This window comes from Cervus elaphus, chromosome 12 (assembly GCF_910594005.1).
Source record: "Cervus elaphus chromosome 12, mCerEla1.1, whole genome shotgun sequence".
NCBI lineage: Eukaryota > Metazoa > Chordata > Mammalia > Artiodactyla > Cervidae > Cervus > Cervus elaphus.
In genome coordinates, this window is record NC_057826.1 from 73,737,767 (window position 1) to 73,761,613 (window position 23,847).

Here is a 23,847-nt window from a genome sequence, read left to right on the forward strand (position 1 = left end):
CGAACCATTGGAAGCGTGGCCCATCGCGCTACCTCCAGACCAGGAGGTGGGGCAGGGCTGCTTCAGCTCACTGGTCACGTGTTTCAGGAAGCCGCCTGTGATCTGTTGGTACCCCCAGAACCGGCGCACAATCATTGCTCTTCATTGGTCCGAAGACACCACTAAAAGACTTTTATACCCTTTGCGGTTATGGTTGGCCTCTCATTGGCTGGAGGCTTCCCTTCCTGGGCCTGCGATCTTGGGGCGCAACTTTATTGGCCCGAACTTAGCCCCAGAACCTGGGGGCGTGGCTCAAAGAGCGGCAGTAAACGCCTGAGGAAGTGAGCGCTGTTGTGGGCACCGAGAGTAGAAAGGATAGGCAACAGTTAGCCGCTCTACTCAAAGGAATACCTCTGAAAAGTCAGAGTGAAGATATGCCAGGAAGAAATGGATTAAAACGGTAAGATGTTTACCCTAGTCTTCCTCGCTGAAGTCACCTCGAACCGGACACAAGACCGGCTTCTCCAGAAAGCTGCCTTGCAGAATCCACCCTCCTAGCGTCTCCGGTTAAATTATGAAATTTTCTCTACATGAATCTGTTTCTGTCACTACAGGGGTGTCTCATCGTTTTACTCGGTTTTCTGGCCCCCAGTTGTAAACATATATGCGTGATAAGAGTGTTTTGACTGAGTTACCAATCAAGTCCAAGGATATTTTTGTTCGTGTTTGGCGTAGAGACAGTCTTTAGACTTGTCTCAACTTCACCACCAGCCACGAGACTGCTAACAGAGTTTATTCTAACAAGCGTAGGAAAAGATCTTAAGCAGCTCCTGTGTTTAAACATACAGCCAATCCACCTAGCCATTCTCCTGTTTTTCCATAGTCATCCTACCTCTACTTGCATAGCAAATAAGACTACTTTTCAAATCTATCAAGGTCATCCATTTCTGTCTGGGTAGCCAGACAGAAATGAAATGTGTAGAGTTCCCTCCTGTGGCTTAAAGGAACTTTTTGTTTCAACTTTGTTGAGGATTCAAGGTTCTTTCTGTTGTGGGTAGAGCAGGTACAGATGGACAAAGTTATTATGCAATTATTTAGAAGAATTTCCTTAATCATATGAATGCAGGGTGAGTAGACTGTTACTCTGGAATTGATGGTGGATGATAGAGTAAAAGTGAGTCACCTTAAAGAGATCTTTGTTTCACAGTGTAACTCATTTCCTTTAGTTAACCAAGTGCGGAATGGAAAGACCTCATTGTCGTAGAAGGGAGTACCCAGAGATCAAAGGAAGTTGGTTCAGCTCATACTCTTGGGAAATACCTGACTGCTTTGAATAGGAACATTTTAGCAGGTCTGTTAACCATAGGGGCTCCTTGACTGAGAATAATTCTCAATGGCTTCCTTTCCCTGAAGAAACCCTTAGGTGAGGGTTTTACCTTATCCTTTCCAAGAAACCAAAGCAGAACCCTAAGGGTCTCTCAGTAACCTCTAAACCCAACCTTTGGGGACCAGCTTTCTTCTCCAACCCCGTGTGATTGTTACAACACATAAATTACAACATTTTACAACACATGAACCACACTGCAATTTCCCCCATTTCATAACCCAAAGTGTGACTGTCTTAAATGGATGAAGCAACAAGAAATTGAAAAACTCAACTCTGAGGACGATGACTGGTTTAGCTAGAAGCCTGTCTATTGAGCCTAACATTGAGGAAAGTGAAGCCTGCCCCAGATACTTAATCATAAAAAGAACTGCTGCTTTTCTAGCACTTGTAGCTGCTAAAGGAGCTGGAGACTTCACCTGAATTCTGATTGTTAGACACAGCTTTCCCAGGCCAGGTAGGGCCCCCAGACAATTCAGAACTAAGGAACCTCTGAATACAAAATGGAGAGGGGGTTGTAGCTCCCCAGGGGAACAGGCGAGTCTGCTGTTCTTTCTGTTGTTTCTGGGCATACACATGCTCAAGTGTTTGCTCTAGAGTGTGGTAGGGTTCACTACTTGCACCTTGGTTACACATCATTCCACAACCTGTTCTTTTGTGACTCTTCTCACCCTCACCAAAGCCATATTTGATGTTCGTTTTATCTAGTTTTATAAAAATGTGGGAGAGTTGGAGAATTGGATACAGTACCAAGAATCCTAGAGGATGGCTGAGTAGAATGGCTTTTTTTTTTTTTTTTCAGTAGTCTGGCCTCTTGGTGATGTTTTCGTCATGGGTTAAATATAGAAATATGTGCTAGAGAAGTAAATGAAGAGGTGAGTGTTAACCACTAAGAAGAATATTCTTTCTGACTGATATGTGAGTCACTGAAGGAGAGGTATGATGCAATAATCCTTGTATGTTTCATGTTACAGATCTCTTTTAATGCTAGACTAGCCTCTACCCATATAGGTGTGAGAGAGGGTTAAGGGAAGTACAGTAGCTCTCTAAGTGCTCTCATTTGAAAGTGCCTTGTAATAAATTCCTTTGGGACCTGATTTCCAAGACTTCCTTGGAAGGAACTGTTACGTACTTGGCAAATGGACTCATTACCGACTACATACAGTTCCAGGCATAGTACTTTAGAAGAAATCTAAGATCAGTAAATTGTCTCACCCTGAGTGACATTACAACCTGGCAGTGGTCAGAAGAGCCATATCCAGAAAGCAAGGTAATTTTTGAGAAGGGCCCTAAAAGAAGTAGGAAAAATTCCTATCAGTGTGCAGGTGAGGAATCCCTCTTCTGGTCTTCCATTAGCTCTTGCTGCATAATAAGTGGCACCCAAACAAAATGATATGTGCTGAACAGTTCTTTCACTGGTCTCACCTGGGCTCATTCATGAAAAGAACTGAATGGTCCAAGATGACTCTTCACATGTCTGGCAATTGTATATACTAGTTCAGCTAGCTTCCTTATGGCAGGTGGAACTTAGGGCGACGGTCCAAGAGGGTGAGAGGAGAAGATGCAAGACATTTTTAGGCCTAGGCTGAAGCACTGGTATAACTTCATTCCTACCTCATTCTAAGTCATAGCAAGTCATCAGGGCTGCCCAGATTTAAGGTGTGGGGGAAAAGACTTCAATTCTTTTTTTTATTCTTTAGGACTTCAGTTCTTGATGGGAGGAGCTGCAAAATTTTATGGCCATGTTTTTCAACCTACTATAAATGGTAGAATTTCAGCAAGCAATACATCTATACACATTTGTTATGCATCTACTCTTTATGAAAGACACTCCTTAAGAAACTTCAACTCTGGGTAGGGAGGAATAACAATGTGAAAATTCACAGTATAAAATATCAACACTAGGGAATCTCCTAGTAGTCTAGTGGTTAGGACTCCATGCTTTCAGTGCCAAGGGACTGGGTTCAGTCCCTTGTGGGGGAACTAAGATCACATAAGCCACGTGATGCAACCAAAAGAAGAAGAGAGAGAATAAAATAAAATGTCAACAAGGTAATGTTTTATTACATGGGAAAAAATACCAATTCTAGATATCTAGAATTTCTAAATATCTAGAAATTCATGGTGCAACACATGCTTCATAGGATATGAATTAAACAGTCTACAAATTCAAGGAAAGAGGAAATCACTTCTATCCAGAGCAGCCAAAGAAAACTATATTAAAAAATATAAAAACAAATATAAAAGCCAATATAAAAACATAAAGGATTATTATATTATTGTGCATGGATAACTTGGATTTGAGCTCTGCCTTGAGTGGGTCAGTAGGCAGAGTGATGCAAAAAGTAGTGATAATATTTGGTCACAGTTAATAAAGCAGTTTTATATCCATATTCATTTGATTTCCAAACCCACTGTGAATTGGGCAGGGAAGGCAAGATTGTTTTTATTTTGCAGTCTGAAAACTGAGGCTTTGTAAGCTAGAATCACTTAAGCCAAGGCAAAGATTGAAATGGGATTAAAAGTCCAGGTCTCCTTAAAAACGAGACCACTCCACAGTCAGGTCTGAACACAGTCAAAACATGAACATTCTCCTAGCCAAAAAAATCCCCAGTAGCCCCTCCTCCAGAGAATATGAATGACTGCTACTTCTTTACTTATTAGAGCCTTAGCCTCTGTGTAGTCTTCTCTGCTTCTAGATAAAATGGATTAGATACCCAATTATAGAATTGCCCTAATTCCTGACAGCACCCAATCCAGAGCAAAATCTCATTTCTTTAAATCCTTTCAAAATTTCTTAACAAAAGCCAAATTTTATAACAAGTCCTTTCTAGCACTCTCTTACTGACAACACCTCAGTTCTTCATGGTTTGTGCTTTCTCTCACTGCATGGAGTAGTAAAACAATTTTTTAAAAAAAATCCAGGTCTTCTGATTTATGGTTGAATGCTTTTGCACTCACATCATCTACTAGGCAGATGGAAAAGGGCAAAAATTCAGGGGTAGCAGAGTGCATGGTATCTGGGATGGGCCCCTTTTTATGCTCAATGCCTAGCCCATAAAAGTTGTTTAATAAATGACAAGTAAATGATTTAATTACCTTGAGCTGTATCTTGAAGGTAAATTTCTATACTGAGCAATATTGTCAGCTGTAGTTCCAAGCAGAGTGGATATTCAGTTAAGACACTACAGTGTGACTAGCATAAGTATTTTATGGCTGGCATTGGTTCTGATTGGTTGGTTTCTGTACTATACAAGTAAATAGTTTCAGTATTAGCCCCGGTACCAGCTATTTTACTTATAGGATGGGAGTTTCTCACTTAGATTGAGAAAAATCAGGCTATGAAATTATATTAGTTTGCTGGGACTGTCATAATAAAATATCACAGACTGGGTGGCTTAAACAATGAAAGTGAAAGTCACTCAGTCTTGTCTGACTCTTTGTGACCCCATGGACTGTCCATGGAATTCTCCAGGCCAGAATACTGGAGTGGGTAGCCTTTCCCTTCTCCAGGGGATCTTCCTGACCCGGGAATCGAACTGGGGTCTCCTGCATTGCAGGCGGATTCTTTACTAACTGAGCTATCACAATAGAAATTTATTTTCTCACAGTTCTGGAGCCTTGAAGCCCAAGATCAGTGTGTCAGCACAGGCCTCTGCTCTTGGTTTGCAGATAGCCACTTCCTCCACTGTGTCCTCACGTGGACTTTTCTCTGTGCACAGATATTCCTGCTGTCTTTTCCTCTTCTTATAAGGAGTTAGGGCTCCTTATGATCTCATTTAACTTAGTTATCTCTTTAAAGGCCCTGTCTCCAAATATGGTCAGTTGGGCTTGGGGCTTCAGCATATGAATTTTGAAATAATCCATAAGACTTCATAGCAGGAGGATATAAAAAAAGAAACTGCAAAGATTTGGAAGCATTTTTTTTCTTCAGGCTTCCAACCAAATGGCAACTACTATCACACTGGGTAGATGACTGAGAATGAGGCTGGAGATATCCACCTGGCTTTTGCCACCTGGTTTCTCAATTTGATGTCTCTTTTCCGCAAACCCTGTTTCTTCTTTACCCTTTACTGAGGTGGTAGTTTATCACCCATGTGAAACCAACACAGTCCCTTACTCCATTTCCAGGGCAAAGAATGTTTTTGATAATATGCAGGGTGAGTTAACCAAGATAAGGGGTAGTGTCAGGGTTGGATGGAGTGGGGTACGATGTGGTCTAATTTTAAGAGATTATTTATCTTTATCACTCTGAACCTTTGTTCCCTTCTGTTCCAGGTCCTTTCCATGCCCCAGGTCTTTGTCCCTTAGGGTGTAGTCAGCTTCCCTATCTGGGAATGAGGGTGTTAAAGTCACGGTACTCCTACTGTGCCTACTGACTGAGGCACAGGTAGGGATCTCACACAGAAATGAAAGTGATCCTTTTGCCACCAGGATAAAAACTAAACTAAAATAATATTTTAAATTCAGGAACTGTAGGAAATGGAAGGTAAAAGATTGTTGGTGATGGTGGGACAGGTATTTAACTAGGCAAACATCTGTCTTGTGATATAGAGAGAATAAGAAATTTCAGGCAAGAGGCAGGAATAAACACGTTTCCTGCCTTAGTTCAGTTCAGTCGCTCAGTCGTGTCCGACTCTTTGTGACCCCCATGGACCACAACATGCCAGGCCTCCCTGTCCATCACCAACTCCCGGAGTGCACCCAAACCCATGTCCATCGAGTCAGTGATGCCATCCAACCATCTCATCCTCTGTCATCCCCTTCTCCTCCTGCCCTCAATCTTTCCCAGCATCAGGGTCTTTTCAAATGAGTCAGCTCTTCACATCAGGTGGCCAGAGTATTGGAGTTTCAGCTTCAACATCAGTCCTTCCAATGAACACCCAGGACTGATCTCCTTTAGAATGGACTGGTTGGATCTCCTTGTAGTCCAAGGGACTCTCAAGAGCCTTCTCCAACACCACAGTTCAAAAGCATCAATTCTTCAGCTTTCTTTATGGTCCAACTCTCACATCCATACATGACCACTGGAAAAACCATAGCCTTGACTAGATGGACCTTTGTTGGCAAAGTAATGTCTCTGCTTTTTAATATGCTGTCTAGGTTGGTCATGACTTTCCTTCCAAGGAGTAAGCGTCTTTTAATTTCATGGCTGCAGTCACCATCTGCAGTGATTTTGGAACCCAGAAAAATAAAGTCAGCCACTGTTTCCACTGTTTCCCCATCTATTTCCCATGAAGTGATGGGACCGGATGCCATGATCTTAGTTTTCTGAATGTTGAGCTTTAAGCCAACTTTTTCACTCTCCTTTTTCACTTTCATCAAGAGGCTTTTTAGTTCTTCTTCACTTTCTGCCTTAATGGTGGTGTCATCTGCATATCTGAGGTTATTGATATTTCTCCCGGCAATCTTGATTCCAGCTTGTGCTTCCTCCAGCCCAGCGTTTCTCCTGTTGTACTCTGCATATAAGTTAAATAAGCAGGGTGACAATATACAGCCTTGATGTACTCCTTTTCGTATTTGGAACCAATCTGTTTTTCCATATCCAGTTCTAACTGTTGCTTCGTGACCTGCATACAGATTTCTCAAGAGGCAGGTCAGGTGGTCTGGTATTCCCATCTCTTGAGGAATTTTCCACAGTTTATTGTGATCCACACAATCAAAGGCTTTGGCATAGTCAATAAAGCAGAAATAGATGTTTTTATGGAACTCTCTTGCTTTTTTGATGACCCAGTGGATGTTGGCAATTTGATCTCTGGTTCCTCTGCCTTTTCTAAAACCAGCTTGAACATCTGGAAATTCACGGTTCACGTATTGCTGAAGCCTGGCTTGGAGAATTTTGAGCATTACTTTACTAGCATGTGAGATGAGTGCAATTGTGTGGTAGTTTGAGCATTCTTTGGCATTGCCTTTCTTTGGGATTGGGAATAAAAACTGACCTTTTCCAGTCCTGTGGCCACTGCTGAGTTTTCCAAATTTGCTGGCATATTGAATGCAGCACTTTCACAGCATCATCGTTCAGGATTTGAAAGAGCTCAACTGGTATTCCATCACCTCCACTAGCTTTGTTTGTAGTGATGCTTCCTAAGGCCCACTTGACATCACATTCCAGGATGTCTGGCTCTAGGTGACTGATCACACCACTGTGATTATCTGGGTCGTGAAGATCTTTTTGGTACAATTCTATGTATTCTTGCCACCTCTTCTTAATATCGTCTGCTTCTGTTAGGTCCCTAACATTTCTGTCCTTTATTGTGCCCATCTTTGCATGAAATGTTCCCTTGGTATCTCTAATTTTCTTGAAGAAACCTCTAGTCTTTCCCATTCTATTGTTTTCCTCTATTTCTTTGCATGATCTCTGAGGAAGGCTTTCTTATCTCTCCTTGCTATTCTTTGGAACTCTGCATTCAAATGGGAATATCTTTCCTTTTCTCCTTTGCTTTTCACTTCTCTTCTTTTCACAGCTATTTGTAAGGCCTCCTCAGACAGCCATTTTGCTTTTTTTCATTTCTTTTTCTTGGGGATGGTCTTGATCCGTGTCTCCAGTACAAAGTCACGAACCTCCATCCATAGTTCATCAGGCACTCTGTCTGTCAGATCTAGTCCCTTAAGTCTGTTTCTCACAACATCCTAAGATGTTGAGCCTGCTTCTATAAATGTTGCCACTGGGAGTCACTAACTTGAGACATCTTTCCTCTCCATAAGCCAATATTTGGTGATTTAGAGCCCGCCACTTCCATTCCCCAGTTTCCTTGATATTGAGCATCGAAGCTGGATGTGTTACTGCATGGGTGCCTGGCCATGGGAGTCCCTCAGAAGTAGAAGGAGGCATGAGAAGAAGATAGAAAAGGGGTAATAAGGGAGTAATGAGCCAAAATCACCCTAAAGTTGATGACTGTTTGGTTCCTGACTACAGGAACCTTACAAATACAGAATAAAACATAGTTCTAGGTTTTTAAAATGTGGATACAGGGTAGCAGTAACTAGAAAAGATAAGAAAAGTCTTATGCAATAGAATTTTCTGTAATGATTGAAATATTTCTATGCTATGCAGTGTGGTAGACACTAGCCACTTGTGGCTTTGGAGCAGTTGGGATATGCTTAGTATAACTCAGAACTAATTTTTATCTTCTTAATTTTGCCCTTCAATTTTATTAAATTTAAATAGTCACATTTGGCTAGTGGCTTCTGTTTTAAACAATGCAGGGTTAGAGTTGCTGCTAATGGGCTGGGCATACCTCTAGTTTTTGTTCTGATCCAATTCATGTTTAGATGGCCTAGAGAAATAAAAAATAATAATCAATATTTTCTGTGTGCTTACTGTAAGTCCAGGCACTTATCTGAACATTTAACTGGCATTTTATTTAATCCTTGCAATGAGAATAAATACCATTATTATCACCATTTAACAGGTGAGAAAACTGAGGCATAACAAGATTTATTTTACTTGTTTTGGATCACACAACTGGTAGGTAAGGAGTGGAGATGGAATTTATCCCATGGAATTCACAAGTAGTTTGATTAGAGTTCATTCATTTACAGGACACGTTTAGGAACAAGGTGGCAAGGAGTGCCCTGGGGCCATAGTTCTCAGACTCTGTGCCAAGGGGCAAATCCACAGGGGTACCATGGGATATTTAAAAAATTTAAGGGAAACACAGCAATATCTGACATATCTCTCGTGTGCTATGCAAACTGCTAGGTCAAGGCAGTTCACAATTTGAACATTGGACTGTGCTACATTTCTTTTGATAATAAAATATCTTTGCAAAGTCAGACTTTAGGAGGTCCCTTTGATAAAAAAAATAACTGTGTGAAAATCAGCATGAAACAGGAAATGAGGGTAAAAGTGCTGGATTCCAAGGTTTTTGAAGTTGGGCAGGGCCCAACAGGCACACACAGTCCATTAGTAACTATTTGTGCTTATTTAAGAAAAAAAAATATTTTCTTTTAACTTATGTGTGTGTTTTTTTTTTCAAATGGTTCCTAAGTTGTCAGGCTCCAAGCAAAACTCTTAGGTGTTTCTTTTATCTAGAGGGGCTGTGAAAAAATTGCTGAGATCCTAACTGCCCTATTAACTGAGGAACTGGAAACCTCTGGACTGGGATATTGAAAACAGATCAAAATGGAGTGTGGAGACTTGGCTTGTGATGGCCTGAAGAGAAATAAGAGACATTTAATAGATATTTCACATATGGGACCATTACGTATTAGCTGTATACCAGTGTTCTTAGCACCCCAAATACACACACAGACAGAATGTCTAAATCTGTTCCCTTTAAAGGTAAAAATCCTGTGAGGAAAAAAAAATCCTGTGGAAAGTAGTGAGAGATGTTAACCAACCAAGTTTTGGGGTAGGAAGGGAACTGAGGTAGGGTTTGAGGCGATCTGGGGCCTGGGACCTTCTGGTGGATAGACCACTAAAATGTGTTCTGAAGAGGCCTGCTGGGCCTCATAGGGAAGACTTCTCACTAGGCCATTGGTGAATTTGAGATTAAAAAGGTTAGGGTTCAAATGATTGTGTATAGAAGTTTGGTTTCTATACTTGAATTCAGAATAAAGTATGTTGTGTGGTTCTGAAGGTTATGTGACCCTGGCCAAGGTGCAATCTGATAAATTGTCCTTGCCTTTTATATAATCACACATTTCTTTGGTGCCCAGAATGTTTATATATACTGCCGACTCTTCCTTGAATGACACTGGAAAAACACTACAGAAGATTGAGTCTTGTTCCCCAGTTTTCCTTTTATAGATATATTGCAGATCATCTTCACTTACTTTAGACAGAGACCATTAAAATTAATTGATTAAGGAACTTTCCCAGTTGCCAGTGGCTAAGACTCTGTGCTTCCAATGCTGTGGGCCTGGGCTCAATCCCTGGTCAGGGAACAAATCCCATACACCACAACTGAAGATCCTACATGCCGCAACAAAGCTCAAAGGTCCCAAGTACCGCTACTAAGACTGGGTGCAGCCAAATAAAAAAGTATTAAAGTAAAACAAAACAAAAAACAAACTTAATTAAGGGAATTCCCAGGCAGTCCAGTGGTTAGGACTTGGTGCTTTCACTGCCAAGGGCCTGGTTCAATTTACGGTCAGGAGCTAGGATCCCACAAGCTGAGTGGTACAGCAAAAATAATAATAATTGATTAAGTTTGTGTTTTTAGATATAATTATGTTCTGTTCTTGTCTTTTGAGTAAACTGAATTGGATTCGGGGTGTTTAACAAGAATGTTGTTTTACTTTCCTGATGGTCTAGTGGTTAAGAATCTGCCTGCCAATGCAAGGGACACAGGTTTGATCCCTTACCCGGGAAGATCCCACATGCCACGGAGCAACTAAGTCTGTGTGCTCTGCGATAAGAGAAGCCACTGCAACAAGAGGCCAGAGCTTCAAAAGGAAGAGTAGTCCCTGCTCAAAAGTAGAGAAAGCCTGCGTGCACCGACGAAAACCCAGAGCAGCCAAAAGTAAATTAATAAATAAAATTTTAAAAAATAAATTAAAAAAACCTTTCATAGACTTCCCTGGTGGTCCACTGGTTAGGACTCCATGCTTCCAACGTAAGGGATATGAGTTGGTGAACTAAGATCACATATGACATGTGGCACAACCAAGAAAATTAAAAGAAAAAAAAAACCCCACAAAAACCCTTCAGCAATTGAATATTGATAGATATTATCCCTGGGCTGATTTTTTTCTTATGATTGAACTTATCCATCATTCAAAATCATGCTTTCCATGTCTCAATTGTACACACATTTCTAAGGTGAAACATTACTTTTAGACCACCCATTTGTTACCTTTGCTAAAATTACTGGATGAATAAGGAAAATAATAATAATAATAGTGATATCAATAATAGTGATAGAATAAATCAGTCATTTGACACTGCACTCAGTTCTTTATATATGTTATTTTTGTTTTTATATATATTGGAAAATTCCATGAACAGAAGATCTTGGCTGGCTGCAGTCCATGGGGTTGCAAAGAGTCATCCACAACTGAATATGCACCCATATTGTCATTATTCTTATGTTCCTAACACAAGAACAGTTCTAGTACATAGTTGATGCTCAGTAAGTATTTGTTACATGAATGAGATAGAAATGGGGCTGGGAAACATTGGTTTGGGCCATGGTGTTGGGTAAAAAGGCCAGAAGGAAAGGTTTGCGTTCAGGAGGGTGGAAATAGGTGGAGGATTCCAATAACTAAGCAAGGACCATTGATTTGTGATTTGATGTGAATTTGGTTAAACTTATAAAAGTAGGGGCAGAAAATAGCTGAATTCTTACAAAGATGTTATATTTAGTAGTTCTGTTACAAAAATTTTCATTTGGGGGAAGAGTTCTTCTCTAATCTGAATTCCTTGCATCAATTATTGTGTAAATCAAGAAACTGTCAGTCATTTTCTCATCTGATCCCCACCCTGTCCCGATCCTTTGTCTGTGTCAAGGATCCAGAAATTGTGTGTGATTGTGTGTGTGTGTGTGTTCCAATAAACCTTATTTACCAAAATAGACTGAGAGCTGTATTTTGCTTGCTATTAGAATACCACCCAATAATGTTCACTGACAGTTTACAGCATTGACTATCTGTTACAGACTACTATTCTTTGTAAATACTATTATTTATTTTGTATTCAAAAACTTTTAAAAAATATATCCATAATAATGAGTAAAGAATGTATGGAAATATTTTATAAATGACATAATTTGGGGAACAAGGGGGAAATTCCTATTTCTCATTCAGTTCAGTTCAGTTCAGTTGCTCAGTCATGTCCAACTCTTTACGACCCCATGGACTGCAGCATGCCAGGCTTCCCTATCCATCAACAACTCCTGGAGTTTACTCAAACTCATGTCCATTGAGTCAGTGATGCCATCCAACCATCTCATCCTCTGTCATCCCCTTCTCCTGTCTTTAATCTTTCCCAGTATCAGGGTCTTTTCCAATGAGTCAGTTCTTCGCATCAGGTGGCCAAAATATTGGAGTTTCAGCTTCAGCATCAGTCCTTCCAATGAGTATTCAGGACTGATTTCCTTTAAGATTGACTGGTTTGATCTCCTTGCAGTCCAAGGGACTCTCAAGAATCTTCTCCAACAACACAGTTCAAAAGCATCAACTCTTTGGCACTCAGCTTTCTTTATGATCCAACTCTCACATCCATACACAATTATCGGAATATTTCTCATTACTGAATCCCAAAGCTTAATACCCATAAGGAATTTGGTTGAAAACACCTGGAGAAGGGGATTTGCTGCATGCTCCTGTGAGGATCTGGGAATTCTTGCCGCTAGAACCTTTTCTTCTCCTCTGGGCCTAGATTTAGACCCCTGATTGTTGTTGTTCAGTTGCTCAGATGTGTCCAACTCTTTGCGACACCATGGACTGCAGCATGCCAGGCTTCCCTGTTCTTCACTATCTCCCTGAGTTTCCTCAAACTCATGTCCATTAAGCTGAAGACACAATCCAACTATCTCATTCTCTGTTGCCCCCTTCTCTTTCCACCCTCAATCTTACCCAGAATCAGGGTTTTTTCCAATGAGTCGGCTCTTCCCATCAGGTGGCTGAGCATTGGAGCTTTAGCTTCAGCGTCAGTCCTTCCAATAAATATTCAGGGGTGATTTCCTTTAGATTTGACTGGTTTGATCTCCTTGTTGTCCAAGGGACTCTCAAGAGTCTTCTCCAACACCACAGTTCAAAAGCATCAATTCTTTGGAGCTCAGCCTTCTTTATGGTCCAACTCTTACACCCATACATGACTACTGGAAAAACCAGTAGTCTTTGACTATACGGAGCTTTGACTAACTTTGACTAGACAGACCTTTTGTCAGTAAAGTGATGTCTCTGCTTTTTAATATGCTGTCTAGGTTTGTCATAGTTTTTCTTCCAAAGAGCAAGCATCTTTTAATTTCATGGTTGCACTCACTGGCTGCAGGGATTTTGGAGCCCAAGAAAATAGTCTGTCACTGTTTCCATTGTTTCCCCATCTAATGATGGGGAAGTGATGAGACATCTACATATCTGAAGTTATTGATATTTCTTCAGGCAATCTTGATTCCAGCTTGCATTTCATCCAGCCCAGTATTTCATATGATGTACTCTGCATAGAACTTAAATAAGCAGGGTGGAAATATACAGCCTTGACATACACCTTTCCCAAGTTTGAACCAGTCTGTTGTTTCATGTCTGGTTCTAACTGTTGCTTCTTCATCCACATACAGGTTTCTGGTAAGGTGGTCTGGCATTCCCATCTCTTCAAGAATATTCCTCAATTTACTGTGATCCACACAGTCAAAGGCTTTAGCGTAGTCAATGAAGCAGAAGTAGATGTTTTTCTGGAATTCTCTTGCTTTTTCTACAAGCCAATGGATGTTGGCAATTTGATCTCTGGTTCCTCTGCCTTTACTAAATCCAGTTTGTACATCTGGAAGTTCTCAGTTCACGTATTGTTGAAGTCTGGCTTGAAGGATTTTGAGAATTACCTTGCTAACATGTGAAATGAGTGCAATTGTGGGGTAGTTTAAACATTCTTTGGCATTGCCCTTCTTTGGGATTAAAATGAAAACTGACCTTTTTCAGTCCTGTGGCCACTACTGAGTTTTCCAAATTTGCTGGCATATTGAGTGCAGCACTTTCACAGCATCATCTTATAGGATTTGAAATAGCTCAGCTAGAATTTCATCACCTCTACTAACTTTGTTAATAGTGATGCTTCCTGAGGCCCACTTGACTTCGGAGTCCACCATATCTGGCTCTAGGTGAGTGACCACACCATCATGGTTATCTGGGTCATTAAGATCTTTTTTGTATAGTTTTTCTGTGTATTCTTACCATCTCTTCTTATCTTCTGCTTCTTTTAGGTCCATACTGTTTCTGTCATTTATTGTGACCATCTTTGCATGAAATGTTCCCCTGGTATCTCTAGTCTTTCCTATTCTATTGTTTTCCTCTGTTTCTTTGCATCATTCACTTAAGAAGGCTTTCTTATCTCTCCTTGCTATTCTTTGGAACTCTGCATTCAGATAAGTATATCTTTCCTTTTCTCCTTTGCCTTTCACTTCTCTTCTCTTCTCAGCTATTTGTAAGGCCTCCTCAGACAACCATTTTGCCTTGTTGTATTTCTTTTTTGGGTATGGTTTTGATCACTGCCTCCTGTACAATGTTACCCTCTGTCCATAGTTCTTCAGGTACTCTTTCTATCAGATCTAATCCCTTGAATCTGTTTGTCACTTCCACTGTATAATCGTAAGGGATTTGATTTAGGTGAGACCTGAATGGCCTAGTGGTTTTCCCTACTGTCTTTGATTTAAGCCTGGATTTTCCAACAGGGAGCTGATGATCTGAGCCACAGACAGCTCCAGGTCTCATTTTTGCTCGCTGTTTAGAGCTTTTCCAACTTCAGCTGCAAATAAAATCAGATTTTGATATTGACCATCTGGTGATGTCCACGTGTAGAGTCATTTCCTTGTGTTGTTGGAAGACAGTGTTTGCTATGGCCAGGGCGTTCTCTTGTCAAAACTCCGTTAGCCTTTGGCCTGCTTCATTTTGTACTTGCCAAACTTGCCCATTACTCCAGGTATCTTTTGACTTCCTACTTGTGCATTCTAATCCCCTATGATGAAAAGGACATCTTTTTTTTTGGTGTTCTAAAAGGTCTTGTAGGTCTTCATAGAACTAGTCAACATCAGCTTCTTCAACATTAGTGTTTGGGGCATAGACTTGGATTACTGTGATATTGAATGGTTTGCCTTGGAAACGAACTGAGACCATTCTGGTCATGTTTGAGATTGCACCCAAATATTGCATTTCAGACTCTTTTTTTGACTATGAGGACTGCTTCATTTCTTCTAAGAGAGTCTTGCCCACAGTAGTGGATATATTGGTCTTCTGAGTTAAATTCATCCATTCTCATTCATTTTAGTTCACTGATTCCTAAAAGATTAATGTTCACTCTTGCCATCTCCTATTTGACCACTTCCAATTTACCTTGATTCATGTACCTAACATTCCAGGTTCCTATGCAATGTTGTTCTTGACAGCATTGAATTTTATTTTCACCACCAGACACATCCACAACTAGGCATCATTTCTGCTTTGGCTCAGCCTCTTCATTCTATCTGGAGCTATTTCTCCTCTCTCCTCCAGCAGCGTATTGTACATCTACCAATCTGGGGGGGCTTCATCTTTCAGTGTCTTGTCTTTTTGTCTTTTCATACTATTCATGGGGTTCTCAAGGCAAGAATGCTGAAGTGGTTTGCCATTGCCTTCTCCAATGGACCACATTTTGTCAGACATGACTCATCTGTCTTGGGTGGACCTACACTGCCTGGCTTATAGTTTCAATGAGTTACAGAAGGCTGTGATCCATGTGATCATTTTGGTTAGTTTTCTGTGACTGTGGTTTTCATTCTGTCTGCCTTCTGATGGATGAGGATAAAAGACTTGTGCAAGCTTCCTGATGGGAGGGACTGGCTGTGGGGAAAACTGAGTCTTGCTCTGAAGGGCAGGGCCTTGTTTAATAAATTTTGAATCCAATATTCTGCTGATGGATGGGGCTGTGCTCCCTCCTTGTAATTTGGCCTGAGGCAGCCTATAGTCTCTATGGTAGGGCTATATGTTTTTTCCAAATCCTATAACCTCCACATCAGTCTAATCGCTAGTGAAATTTGTTGTCTTGTTCTACTCTTTGTGACCTCATGGACTATATATGGGCTTTCCTGGTGGCTCAGAGGTTAAAGTGCCTGCTACAATGTGGGAGACCTGGGTTTGATCCCTGGGTCTGGAAGATTCCCTGGAGAAGGAAATGGCAACCCACTCCAGTATTCTTGCCTGCAGAGTCCCATGGATGGAGGAACCTGGTGGGCTACAGTCCATGGCGGCGCAAAGACTATATATAGGGTAGGTCCCCTGTATATTGGGCACCTACCTAGCTGGGGAGTTCATCTTTCAGTGTCACATTTCATGGGGTTCTCAAGCCAAGAATACTGAAGTGGTTTGCCATTCCCTTCTCCAGTGCATGGACTTAGAGTCCACGGAATTCTCCAGACCAGAATACTGGAGTGGGTAGCTGTTCCCGTCTCCAGGGGCTCTTCCCACCCAGGGGGTGCACCCAGGTCTCTCGCACTGCAGGCGGATTCTTTACCATCTGAGTCACCAGGGAAGTAAAATCGACCCTTTTTCCTTTGTTCAGGAAGGAATTCAGACAGAGGCTACTTAATTTTATTCTGAGTTTGCAGGATCTAAGGTTTACATTTTCCTCTTTTCAAATCTCTCATGATTTGCTGTAGACACCGTCAGGAATGGGGTTGCAGACAGATGGTTAGAGGCTCTGCTCCCGGACTTTCAGCCCTCTTCCCGCACAGGCTTCCGTGCTGTAAACTCCCGACATGCTGTAAGGACTGGGTGCAGAGGCACAACGCGGGATGCTCCCACCTCCCTCCGCCCCGCCTCCCCTCCCCCCTCCGCCTAAGGTAAAGTACTGCTAGAGGAAGATACTGCGTCTGGAAAGAACTCAGATTAGATTTACAGCCTTGCTCGGGGCTATTGAGTTGGGCAGGTCACCATGGAGACGAAGCCGGCTGCGTACTCGCTTGCCATTGGCTGGGGACTCCGGCGCTGGGGATATAATGAGCCAGCGCGGTGCAAACAGTGCGCTAACTGTGTGGGTAACACTCGGTGACCGAAGCCAGCTCAGCTCCACGGAGCAGATATGAACGGAGAAGGGCACACTCATCGAGAGGGCGTCTGCGGGACCATGGAGAACGGGTAAGGCGGGGACCAGGCCCAGGGAACCCAGGAAGCCCCTGGGGAGAGGAAATAGCTATCTTCGAGCCCTGAAAACACAGCACTCTGGGTCTCGAGAGGGCCAAGAGAGGGAAAGAGTGCCCCAGAGATGCAGAGAGGCCTGGCTGGGAGCCCGGTATCAGGCGCAAGGCAGCCGAGCGGTGGTGAGGCCGGCCCTGGCAGGGGCGCGCGCGGGAATCGAGCTGGGTGGCGCCACCAGAGCAGGAAGGGAACAGGTTAGTAAACTGTGGTCTGCTTCCCAAAAGAGCCGGTGTGTGTGTGCGTGCGCTGGCTCACGCACTTACTGAGATGTGAGTATAGAGAGAGCGTGCTCCTCCACCCACACATGGGGAAGAGGTCTTCTCAACCCATGTGCTCGTCACAGATTCCGATTCGAGAGTGTAGGGAAAGCCGCGAGGCACTTTTGGTGCCGGTATCTAGAGTTCGTCCTTCAGAGGAGAGAGTGTACTCCTCGTCCCTCGGGAACACCTCTTCCCTCCAAGTTGGAGGTCCAATTAAGTTGCGGATGGCTTCTCCAAGAAAAGGAAATTCTTACTCATGAAACAGCAACAGATCCTTCCCATTCCCTGCCACCCCTCCCCCACCCTTACCCCCCCCCCCCCCCACCCCGCACTCCCTCGCGCCCTTGCTTTTAAAAACCTTTATTTCGGCTTTGGTCCTTGAAATCCCTACCCAGCATTAGGGATCACAGTGGCTTTAGGGTGCCCAGGGATTCGGGGCATTCTTGGGATATTGAGGCTAAGGAGGAAGTCCTGTAAGCTGTGGCTCCGACGTGCTTGATGGGCCAAGGCTTCAGTTATTTACTTTACTTTGCACCTTTTGGGATGATATTTAATTTTTACCATCTCACTGCTTCTCTCATCTCCATCATCCTTTGACCCCATTTCTATTGCCCCCACCCTGTCCCTTGTCCAGGTACTTGCCTGAGGGTAGCCCAGTGTATGTCATCTGGTTTCCAAGGCAGTACTTTTGAGAAAAAAAAAAAAAGGTTTCCTCTGGAGGTTTGGTTAGTTAGTTGTGTTCAGCTCTGTCACACCTCAGTCTCCCCACCTCCCTTCTTGTTTTTTCCAGATAGGTATGAGAGAACTGGACTAGAATTGTAGAAAAATTCCCAGTTGATTCTTGGGGATGTCTGGTTATGTCTATTTAGGTCTCTGAAAGGCAAAGGACCTTGGATCTTGATGAAGAAAAGGAAAGATGGGAGAAGGCAGGGAGGAAAAATACAGGCAGGGGGAAGAGTTGTTTAAAAAAAGGGGGGGGAGGTTTCAAGTTCTGTGGACCTGTACCATGATTTTATGGACTCAAAGGTCTTTGGAGCTTGTAGGCAAGTTTTTAATTCATTTTCAAACAGAGCCTAATACAATAGGTGAGGCCAATCACATTTCCTTGCTTTATTTACCCTAGAGGAAAGAATTTGAAGCACAAGTTACTTGCTTAAAAAGATAAAATTGGGACTATAATCCAGATAGAGTTCTGCTTCCCTCTAGGCCAGAATTATGAAACCTGGTTTTCGGATGAAAATTACCTGAGGCACTTTGGTAAGAAACAGAGATTCTGGGGCCTCTCCCCAGAATGATCCATCTGTAAAGGTGGGCTCCAGAGCCTGTAGTGTTCACAAGCTGCTGCTGAGAAACTTAAACAGTCAGCTATCCCCCAGCTCTTGACAACCAGAATTGTGGTCTGGATTTGCTTCTTTGTGCAGTAGCTTGGTCTAGCTCCTTGGCCAACTTCTGTATCGCCTGTCACCTTGGTACCCCTGCCAGCCTTTCTACACTGAAGGTTATTATTTTATGATACCCTTGGGTTGGGAGTAATCTCACCTTGGTTTTCCATTTTTTCCACCTAGATATACATATGAAGATTATCAAGACACTGCAAAATGGCTCTTGTCTCGCACTGAACACCGACCTCAAGTGGCATTGATCTGTGGTTCTGGGTTAGGAGGTCTGATTAAAAGATTAACTCAAGCCCAGACCTTTGACTACAGTGAAATACCAAACTTTCCCAAAAGTACAGGTACTGGCAAAGGGAAGGAGGGATGGGGCTGAGGGGTGCTGATGGAACTGTGATGGGAGGGCTTCTACCCATGGTCCTGGGTTTCCTCTATAGCATTTGACTAGCAACAACTGTTGTGAAAGAGGGAAAAAACCCATCAAGAATCAGAATGACTTTAGAAAGAAATTCCTCCAGTAGAAACATTCTAACAGACAGGGCGTGTGTGTGTGTGTCACTGTTCCTGTGTGATGACGTGTTTCCTACGCCTTAATGACTCAGCTCCTCAAAGCTTTACAACACATCCCCTAGACATCCTTCCCCCCACACACCATGGTCACCACGTCCTCATACACCTCGCTCGTTTCTTTCAGTCTGTATCCTAAGTGGAAAAAGATGTGCCTGTAACCTCCCGGGACAAAGTCAGCCCCCACTCCCACGCTCACCCTGTCCTGTGTGTTCCTGCTGATCTCAATCTCCCCAGCTCTAGCTACAGCCTAGAATAAGGCTGTAGAATAAGCCTAGAATAAGGCACGCACTGGTACATGCCAACAAATGAACACACCGACTGCCATGTTCTTGCAGACAAATACCCAGGTAATATATGAATACACAAGACTTGGTTCACACTGACCTTTGTCGGGGGCAGGGAAGGGCCCCCTCTGCATAGTGGAGCTCTGAGGGATTTGAGGAGAGTATATCTAGCATCTCAGTAGCAGCCAGAGGCTCCAAGGCCAGACTTCCCTGGAGGTCCAGTGGCTAATACTCCACACTTCACTGCAGGGCCTGGGTTCCATCCCTGATTGAGGAGGTTCCTCATGCCAAGGGTGAGGCTTAGAAGAGGGTCAGGTGAGAAACAGCCAAGTTTACTTGGCCAAGGACAAGGGTAGTTTATTTGGTTTATTTATTAATTTCTCAGGACCAACTTCTGTTGGTTTATTATTAATTTTTCAGATTGTACTTTCCTTCCTCTTTTCCCTGGAGAGTTAAGACTTAACAGATATTTTTCATTCCCTTTGGAACAAGACTAGGAGACCAGAGCGGGGAGTGGCAATAGGGTTGGAGAAGGAAATAATAGAGAGAAGGGAGTGCAAAGTTTTCTAAGGGAGATGGAAATGACTTTGGCTCCATCTGCCACTCTACCCCCAATGACAAGGGCACGGCACTCAGTGAAAAGTGGATTAAGCTTTTTAAACTTTGTCAACTTATTTTTTTTTTCAACTTGTTTTTTATACTCTATTTGGGCTTTCCTAACTGTATCACCTCTGCTCTATTACAGGTAACTTTTTTATATGCTCCTCAATCTCTGAGTACCCCTGAACTCTCCCTCTATTTTGACTCTTCTCCCAGACCATTCATTCCCTAAGGGATAGGTTGGCCATGTCCCTTAAAGGAGAAATGTTAGATGAGAGAAATAGTAATAATTGTTACTATGTCTGTATGAGGAGTTATCTTTGCAGTCCCACACCCCTACGTGTCACATACAGGGCATGTATTCCCACAGGATTATTTTGGGAGTCACAAAAAAGACTTGTATGGGTTCAATGTCGGCCCCTTTCCTTGTTCATAGCCTTTTTAGGAAGCTAGACTATACCATGAGCTTCCTTTCAAGAGTGAGGAAGCATATAGCTTAGTTATGGTCATAAGAATATGCATTTTGAGAGTTTTGAAAATTTTGGAAAAGAGGTCTATGATTACAACACTCACTGCATTCATTATTACCCACTTACTCAATTTTTACCCACTATTCTATTACCCACTTATTCTTTTATTCTCTTGCATTATGACTTTCTCATTCTTTTAAAGTTTCTTTAAAAAGTAACTGGTGTATATTCACATTGAACATCTTTATCCCCATCGCTCTAATCTCAGAGTGTACTTGTGTCTAAGTTTACGATTAATTTCTGTCTCCCCCACCAGTGGCTTCCCCAGTGGTTCAGTAGTAAAGAATCCACCTGCAGTACAGGAGACCTGGTTCAGTCCTTAAGTTGGGAAAATCCCCTGGGGAAGGGAATAGCAACCTACTCCAGCATTATTCTTGCCTAGAGAGTCCCATGGACAGAGGAGCCTGGTGGGCTACAGTCCATGGGGTCACAAAGAGCTGGACATGACTGAGGCAACTGAACACACCCCCACCAGACTTAAACTTTCTGAAAGTGGAGAGGATGATGTTTTCTATTGGTTAATTATACCCTCACATGTTGAACACAGTGAGTTGGGCCAGTGTAGGTGCTCAGTGGATATATGTTGTATGAAAGCATCATTCCATGCATTTCCTTCTCTTTTCTGTATACAGTGCCAGGTCATGTTGGTCGACTGGTGTTTGGGATCTTGAATGGCAGAGCCTGTGTGGTGATGCAGGGCAGGTTCCACATGTATGAAGGCTACCCGCTCTGGAAGGTAAAACAGGGGCACAAGCCGATTGGGTCTGGAAGAAGGGAGATGGAGCTCTCTATCCTATTTTACTACCTAGCTGCTTAAGCAAGGTAGATTTTTGGTCCCCTCCTTTCTCTTCTTTCATGATGTATGTCATGTTTATCTGCATGGGTGTATTGGTAAAATTTTAAAGAAAACTCTCTGATCTTTTATCTTTCCCTTCTAAGGTGACATTCCCAGTGAGGGTTTTCCGGCTAATGGGTGTGGAGACCCTGGTGGTCACCAATGCAGCTGGAGGGCTCAACCCCAAATTTGAGGTTGGCGATATCATGCTGATCCGTGATCACATCAACCTACCTGGTTTCAGTGGTGAGAACCCTCTCAGAGGGCCCAATGATGAAAGGTATCTATCCTGCTTCTTTTTGTTAAGATGGGTCAGCTTGGGAGAGCTCGCTGTATTCCATTAATCTGAGATAATCCAACCTGTACTCTAGGTTTGGAGTTCGTTTCCCTGCCATGTCTGACGCCTACGACCGGGATATGAGGCAGAAAGCTCACAGTACCTGGAAACAAATGGGGCAGCAGAGAGAGTTACAGGAAGGCACCTACGTGATGGTGGCGGGCCCCAGCTATGAGACTGTGGCCGAGTGTCACCTGCTGCAGAAGCTAGGGGCGGATGCTGTTGGTGAGGAGGGGAACTTGGCTGGTGGCTTCGTAATTTTGGGGGACTTTTTTGTTTTGTCTTTTTGTTTTTGGCTGCTCTGCATGGCATGTGGGATCTTAGTTCCCCAATCGGGGACTGAGTCTGCAGTCCCTGCATTGGAAGTGCAGAGTCTTAACCACTGGATTGCCAGGGAGCTCCCTTGACTTGGAGGCTTGAAGAGAGGATCCTGGTAAAATAGGTTGGAAAAGAGTAAAAGACTGTAGATTTAGATGATACACTGAAGGAGGGGTCTGTTTTAAGGGAAGATTGAATTAACTGACTTTAAAGGTGATTGGGAGGTTTGCACTGTAGCCTCAACCCACCACCCAGCACCAAGGACTTTAACCAGTGTAATGCTAATGTGATAACTGTCCATTATGTGATAACTGTTTTTGATTATTTTAACAAATATCATAGGCACCTTCTATACCTCTGGCTGGAAGATAGAATTGGGACATTAGAACTGACTTTAAAATGATCACAAGCAGAGATAGAAATAAAGTATTGTAATGGTGATATTTATAAGAAATGTGTAAAGCCCCCTGAAGCCCAACTCTTTTAGGTAATACAGAACAACCTAAGCTTGACACTAATTTAGCTGCTTCTTTGGATGTTTTCTTAGTGTCGAACTGTCAACGAGGTGATGAATGGAGCTGAGGCTAGGGGCCATTTGGGGATTCTGACTGTTGGTTTCCCTCTTTGTCTACATCAGGCATGAGCACAGTACCAGAAGTTATAGTCGCAAGACACTGTGGACTTCGAGTCTTTGGCTTCTCACTCATCACAAACAAGGCCATCTTGGATTATGAAAGCCAGGGGAAGGCCAATCACGAGGAAGTACTAGAGGCCGGGAAGCAAGCTGCGAAGAAATTGGAACAGTTTGTCTTCATTCTCATGGCTAGCATTCCACTGTCTGAGCACACCGATTAACCAGCCCCGGAGTGGGTTGGCCTCTCCGTTATGGGGTCCGAGGAGCTGCTGCCTATTTCAGCCCTTGCTGGCGTCACGTGCCTCTGCCTTAGGTGGTGGCAGAAAGGAGGGTCACCTTCCCTGCTTCTCCCACCAGACCTTACTGGTGCTGAGCCCTCTTCTGGCCAGTTTGTCATCTCAAAATGATTTCCACTCCTATTCCTCTTCAAGAACTCGAGCCCAAGCCCTTCCACGCATCCAAGGATTTGGTTTGGGGCCCTAGAACTCAGCACAGTAACCATTACTGGCTCAAGATGGTCCTCTCACATTCCTCGGGGCTCAGTTCTGCCTCCTCAGAGCACTGGAGACCATACAGGGAACAGCCTATTCCTTTTGGATTTTTATATTATTATATTTTGAGAATAAAGAGAAAGATGAAATAATTTATTCATTTTTATGTAATTTGGGATAAGGTTGGGAGTATGGGCCGAGAGTGACATGAAACCAATCATGAGACCACATTTTGTTTGACTCTGTGCTTCTCAGACAGCGAAGAAGAGAGATGAGGTGGTATGTGAATTCAGGGTAGGATGAAGCAAAGGCAAAGAGGTGAAAGTGAGAGAAAGTGCTAGAAGATAAGGAAAGGCTAACTTCTGGCACCTGATGGCTACTTCCCTCTGATCAGTCTTCCTCTGTC

At 42.9% G+C, this 23,847-nt stretch overlaps 1 protein-coding gene across 2 annotated transcripts; it reads left to right on the plus strand.

Annotated features, from left to right (window-relative positions):
- The first annotated feature begins 75 nt into the window (after nt 1-75).
- On the plus strand, nt 76-23,589 carry LOC122704562 (purine nucleoside phosphorylase). 2 transcript variants are annotated; one of them, XM_043919399.1, is made up of 6 exons: nt 76-439; nt 19,017-19,186; nt 21,459-21,562; nt 21,766-21,941; nt 22,033-22,223; nt 22,954-23,589. In XM_043919399.1, the coding sequence occupies exons 1-6, from the start codon at nt 414-416 to the stop codon at nt 23,169-23,171; spliced, it is 885 nt and encodes a 294-aa protein (XP_043775334.1). In that variant the 5' UTR covers nt 76-413; the 3' UTR covers nt 23,172-23,589. The 2 variants fall into 2 exon arrangements, with proteins under 2 accessions (XP_043775334.1, XP_043775333.1); XM_043919398.1 differs by lacking the exon at nt 76-439 and adding an exon at nt 16,956-17,131.
- Nucleotides 23,590-23,847: the final 258 nt, after the last annotated feature.